This window comes from Solanum tuberosum, unplaced genomic scaffold (genome assembly GCF_000226075.1).
Source record: "Solanum tuberosum cultivar DM 1-3 516 R44 unplaced genomic scaffold, SolTub_3.0 scf01245, whole genome shotgun sequence".
Taxonomy (NCBI): Eukaryota; Viridiplantae; Streptophyta; class Magnoliopsida; order Solanales; family Solanaceae; genus Solanum; species Solanum tuberosum.
In genome coordinates, this window is record NW_006240232.1 from 5,412 (window position 1) to 12,145 (window position 6,734).

The following is a 6,734-nucleotide window of genomic DNA, read 5'->3' on the forward strand; positions in this document are numbered from 1 at the left end:
TCGACGAACGCTTTGATCCTCTCCTCTTTTCTCTAATTTTCTCTTCTTGAACTCTCAACTAAAACCCTAGGCGTAAACTAGGATTATAAAACTGAACCTAATCAGATTAGACCCCTAAAATATTACTAAAATCGAATTAAAGCTGATTGGGTAAAGAAAAGATCAAAATACCCCTTCCTATTTTCGGCTAACTTTCCTTAACTGGACAACATAACTTCAAAAGGCCATATCTCACTCATCCGACCTCGAAACTGAGCAAACTCGGTGGCGTTGGAAATTATAAATTCAAAGGTCTTTCCTACGGTAACTGGTAGAACATATAACTCATCCTGAGCTAGGAGTTATGGTCATTTGAAGTCTACCCAAAACTCATACTTAAGCATAACTTGCAAAATTTCAGATTTTGCTATTTCCAATTTAATTCTTTTTGAAACTCAAGGTGCTACATCTAGTGACCTTAATACTCAAGAAATTTAATTTCCTCGGTAAAATTCTACTCACAACGAAGGATGGTTCGAGTCTCAGTTCGAAAAATTTTCTGGGATGTTACACTAGTAGAAACATTATCCCACATATCTACGAGTTAATAACATTTTACACCCTTAATGTATCATCATTTTAGCTATTCACACCTTAACCTATTTTTAAAAAATAATTTGTTACCTAACCTTTTACTTTTATAGCAAAATTACCTTTAAAAAGAACTTACAAGGTATCATACATATTCCTTCAAAGTGTGATAGAATAAACAAATATTTTTATAAGAACAAATAATTGTCAACATCGAAATTAGAAATTTTATTAAAAATGTTCAAAATTTAACATCGAAATTTAACATAATTTTTAACTTATTTACATCATATAATTTTTTATAAATATAATATAATTTTCATTATAGCACAGGCCTAATGCAGAAAATAAATCATATCTATTTGTTTAATTTTCTTTTCCTAATACCTATTGGCACATGTCTATTGTGTGAGATATAAAATTATAAATGAAGGATGTCATATCTATTTGTTTAATTTTCTTTTCCTAATACCTATTGGCACATGTCTATTGTGTGAGATATAAAATTATAAATGAAGGATGTCATATCTCAACCACAAAATAATATCTTTTTAGACTTTGCAAAATATGAAATAAAATAACAAATAAAATATCACACATCTTATAATAATTGAATATTATAATTATGGTGCATGGTTGGTACATGTCCATAACTTCTAAGATGTTACTTCCATTACTTCTCGCTATTATGATTGTAACTCAGTACATCTTTATAACCTTCCTCATGATCTAAATGGTTATTTTCATATTTACGACACCCTTTAGTATTCCTTAATATAAGTCCATAAATAAAGCTATTGTGAATCATATATGTATGTTATACATACTTGAATAAAGTTTGAAACACTTGAAAGAAATAAAAAAGTTTCCTCTAACTAGTGAGATGGGAAAACTAAATGACATCTTATTTTTTTTAGTTTCCCATCTAGAATATAGAAATTCAAATTCAAGTCCGGATCGTGGGTATTTTCACCCCAGACCTAACACTGAAATACTTGGATTTGGGGGGATTAATAGAATGGAATACTACATAAGTGACAGGCAAATACCCATGGTCCGGACTCCTTATAAAACTTAAATAAACACTTTTTCTTTTATGTTAATTTTTGCGATTATATTAGGCTCGAGATCCATTTCCTTATGATGATGTAACCAAATATTTTATTTGTGTTGAATAAATGTTATACTAACGGATGTGTCTCATGAAAGTACTCAAGTTTATAATTTCTCTCCTCTTTATATTTGTGTTTTTATTTAGATATGACCAAAGCAAAAAGTGGTCAATTGAATTCAAAATCTAAGAATGCAATAGTGAAAACCATTCAAGTTCATCATCAAGACATTTGGCTCTAGGGTTGAATATATTCTTCACGTGAATATAATCACTCTTATCATATGATTCTAAAAGTTTTATATATATATGCTATAATCATATGTCATTTGAGATAGCTTAATTTTCAACACCACATACGCTCCCATATAGATATATAAAATAAAATAAAGTGATATGTAAGAAAGATCTAGATATAAATATTAATACATAGAACTTGAATGACATAGTACATAAATATGTCTTTTAATTTAGCTTCAGCTGACATATATTCCCTCTAACTTTAGATGTGGAAAAGTAGATAATTAAACTTGTATAAAATTGAACAAGTAGAGACACATGTCCTACGTGGCATAATACACGTACGTAAGATGCCATATAAGACAAATGTGTCTGTTTAACTTATAAAAGTTTAAATGTCTACTTTTACAGGCTTCGAAGGAAATTGCAGACGATTGCTACGTCTTTCTTGTGTAATCGTTCGGAATTAGTTATTTTCTGGCAGATAATGTGCCATCTTAGTATTCTTCTGCTATGATTATTAAAGGAATTGATCAGTTTATATATGTTTATTCTTTTGTGCATGATATTAGTACTAGTGACATGTACAACATATTCATCAAAAACAATATTATTTATTCCACATGCTAGCTAGAACTCGCAAATTATTCATCACCAAACACACACATACTTATAATGTGTATGGACATAGTCACATAGACATTATATTATTTATTATTCCACATGCTAGCTAGAACTCGCAAATTATTCATCATACAAACACACTTATTTCTAATGTGTGTGTATATATATACACACTATTTCTTGACAAGGCGACCTTCTATATCCTTGATCATGGCAAGGACAACACCAAAGTGAACGAGGGGTTCTGGAGTATCTTCAGTTTTCTTTTCATATTCAATAGTCCAAGTAGTCCACTGGCCTTCACAAGATGTTATAACATTAAAGTAATTATACAACTTTAATAGATCTCCTTCAATAACTTTCCATTTGATTGATTTCTTGTGAGTATCGACGGATTCAATTAATTGCTTCATATACATTTCCTGTCCAGCTATAATCAATAAAAACAGAAAATATAAGAACTCGTTATCACTAGTTCAACTGTTCAATACCTTATGAAAAATTTAAACATTTACAAAATATTATTTGGTGAGAAAATAATAGTTGTGATGTTATTACTACTTTGATGAATTTTTTTATTACTAAAGATTAGTAAGTAATGTTTAAGTGTTAGTTGGAGCCAATAGAAAAAAATGTAAAAGTTAAAAAAAAATTAATTAAGAATTAAAGTTAAAATAATTTTAATTAAGAATTTCTTCCACCCATTAGCAAAAGAAGTTATATTCCTTTGTTGAAGCAAAAGGATTTACTTGTACTATATTTATGAAAATCAAACACCATCGAATATTTTTTTCATGAAGATTATTTTCTTAAAAATTACTCCCTTTGTCCTTAATTACCTGTCTATTTTTGAATTGACACACCTATTAAGAAAACAATAATTGACATAGTGAGTTTACCATTTTAACCCTATTAATTATGAAGTGAATGGATTAAAAACTTAAAATTTTCAAAAAGTTCTACCTTTTTCAAAGTAATTAATTGATGGTGTAATAGGTAAAAAGAAATTGTCCTTTCTTGATTTGTCAAAATGGACAAGTAATTAGGGACAGAAGGAGTAACTTTCTTATTAGTTATTATCAAATACTCCTGAATAGAGAAAATTTATGCAAGTAAATCATATTGAGAGAGAGATAGAGTACAAAAAAATTGAGGTAATATCTCAGATGGTCACTCAACTATTGATTCTTTTCTCAGAAGTCACTCAACTTTTGATTTTTAACTCAAAAGTCACTCAACTATGATTTATTTTCTCAGAAAATCACGCAACTATGAGTTCTTTTTCAGAAAGTCACTCAACCTATTTAATTAATTATTTTTTTAATTAAAATTTACTTACATGAAATTTTTATTTCTAACTAAAATTATAAAAAGATGACCCACCTACTTGACTTGATCCACTAAAAATATAATAGTGATCCTTTTATTTTACCTTTCCCCCCAAATATAATAGTTAGGATTAATTATTTTAAGAACCTTTAAATTCCATGGTTCCAGTTTGAAAAATATATATTAAGTATTGTATATTGACGGTGAAATTGGATATTTTTACGCATAGTATAATTGGCAGTACAAATGGATACTTTTTTTTTGCTTAGGAATAAAATTTCATTAAAGTAAATTTTAATTAAAAAAATTAATTGAATAGGTTTAGTGACTTTGTAAGTAAAATACTCATGGTTGTGTGACTTTGTAAGTAAAACATTCATAATTGAGTTATTTTTGAGTTAAAATTCAAAGTTGAGTGACTTTTTAAGAAAAAACTGTAGTTGAGTGACTTTCAAAGAAAATAATCCATAGTTGAATGACTTTTGAATTAAAAACCAAAGTTGAGTACTTTCTGAGAAAATAGTTCATAGTTGAGTGACCATCTGAGATATTAACTCGAAAAAAATCGTGTGTTACCTTCGTTATATTTCCAACTAACGATCGAACCAGGCTTTATGATTTCACCTTCATGAATCCCAAAATGAACGACATTTGTAGGACTTAAATTGGGTACATAATGAGTATTGGTGTGAAGAATATCAAAAAATGAGTCTCCTCCACACTTCATCTCCATTAAAGCAATCAACTTACCTTTCAAACCCATATTTTCTACTTCTTAAGAATAGCAATACGTTGTGAAAAAAATGGTGAGAAAATATTTAGAATTTGTAGTCTTTATATAGATTTTAATTAAATGTGAAATGCTAGCTAGTAGAAACATTATACACCACATATCTACGAGTTAATAACATTTTGCACCCTCAATGTATTATCAGTTTAGCTAGGGTTGTTCATGATTATGGTTATAAAAGTAAACCAAACCGCAATCCTAATTAATTCAATTAAAAAAATTGATATTGGGTGTTTGATTTGGTTATGTTTGGTTTTAAATTTTGAAAACCGATGCTATTTGGTTTAGTTTTGGTTTTACTAAAAAATAACCGCAAAAGTAACCAAACCGAACTATAAATTAGATATATAAATTTCATAATTATTTGTATATTATTCATAGATAAAATATAAATATTTTGTTAAATTTTAATTAACTCAGGTCTTTAACTTTACCATTTTCTCAAGTTCAACACTTAAATTTTAGCCCTACTATTACAATCCTAGGTCCAAGTTCAACAAAATCCTTTACTTTAGTCTTACCTACCCTACCTCACATAAGATATATAATCAAATTTTCTCTTATTTGAATCACTTTGTTCGTGTAATAATAACTGTAACATCTCGCAATTTGAAATAACTAGAAAGAAGTTTAAAATCTCGAAATAGTCATTTTTGGAACGTATAAGGAAATCTGAAAATTTTTAAGCAAGTTAAAGTGAGTTTTTGGTCAACTTCAAACGACCATAACTTCTAGCTCAGGATGAGTTAGGTATATTTCTAGATATGGTTGGAAATCCCTTGAAATAATCTTGCCAACGCCGCCAAGTTTGGGAAATTCCGAGTTCGGATGAGTGAGTTATGGCCTTTGGAAGTTGGATTGTTGGAAAAAAGAAAGTCCAATCCGGATTTTTAAGGGGTAGTTTGGTCTTTTCCTTACCCAACTTAATTATTCATTTTTGGTAATATTTTTAGGGGCTAAACTGACTGGGTTCAGTTTACGCTTTTGAAAAATAAAGTTAGGGTTTTTGGAGAAAGAACACAAGAGAAAAGAGACGAGGAAAAGCGAGATTCATCATTTCGAAAGGATTTGATCTCGGATTTCTTCAAGGATTTGATCCCACCAAGTATGTGAATCTCTCATAGCGTTGGGGTCATTCACCCACGCACCAAGCATGTTTAATTCAGTGAAGTTCGTCCAAGAAGAGTTGGAAAATTGATGTTCTTGACAAATATTCTTGAATTCAAATGTTGTTAGCGAATTAGGACGAATTGGGAAGTTTATGAAATCCTTACATTGAGTTTAGGGTTGCTTTGAGTTAGTTTCTTGAGTATACATGCTGGGCATCGGGATTTAAAACGAATTTGAGGAAGATAATCGAATTTAGGTGGATTGAGGCTGAAAAACAAAGAAGGAAAAAGTCGAGTAAGGTTCATGAAACAAGTCCGCGTCGCGGACTTGTTCCCCCTGTGAACAAAAATCTGCTCTGCATCACGGAGAGGACGCGGACTCCACTGTCTCAAAATTTAATTTCCCGAGCATTTATTTAGGAGCATCTCCGCGTCGCGGACTTGTTCCAAGACGGTGATTTCGTAAGTTTTCGCAAGTTTAGCTATTCGAAATCATTCCTAAACATCAAGAGACTTTTCCTATCACAAATCATAATCCTTGAATCCATAATTCAATTCAAGGAAAGTTAAGAGTCAAGTCAAGTGAAGTCATCAAAGTTTTCAAGGGTCTTTTACAAATGTCTTAACTTTGTTTTAAGCTAAAAGTTTCAAGTTAAGCTAAGACTAAAGATGTTGAGTTCATTTCTCAAAGAAGCTATAAGGGAACTAAGTATTCCCTAAGAGTTTATAAATGTTTTCACATTTGAGCAAGAAAAGGGAACATCGATTCCAAGAAGCTTTTAAGCTAAGTTTTGAGTAATTACCTCAAACCAAAGAAAGAAGTTGTTTTAAAAACATATGAGCTAAGTATATTTTGGGAGTAGTATTGAGCACTGATATGGGGATGCGAGTTCATATTAACTCAAGTCTCCATAAATCATGTAGCCATCATGGGTATTAATGGGTCATACTTTTTAGATGA

General features: G+C 30.1%; 1 protein-coding gene across 1 annotated transcript; it reads right to left on the reverse strand.

Moving 5' to 3' along the window:
* Positions 1-2,515: 2,515 nt before the first annotated feature.
* LOC102583628 (kirola-like) lies at positions 2,516-4,663 on the reverse strand. The gene is made up of 2 exons (XM_006367935.2): positions 4,451-4,663; positions 2,516-2,975 (listed from the first exon to the last, which is right to left on the reverse strand). The coding sequence occupies exons 1-2, from the start codon at positions 4,635-4,637 to the stop codon at positions 2,719-2,721; spliced, it is 444 nt and encodes a 147-aa protein (XP_006367997.1). The 5' UTR covers positions 4,638-4,663; the 3' UTR covers positions 2,516-2,718.
* Between the last annotated feature and the right edge of the window lie 2,071 nt (positions 4,664-6,734).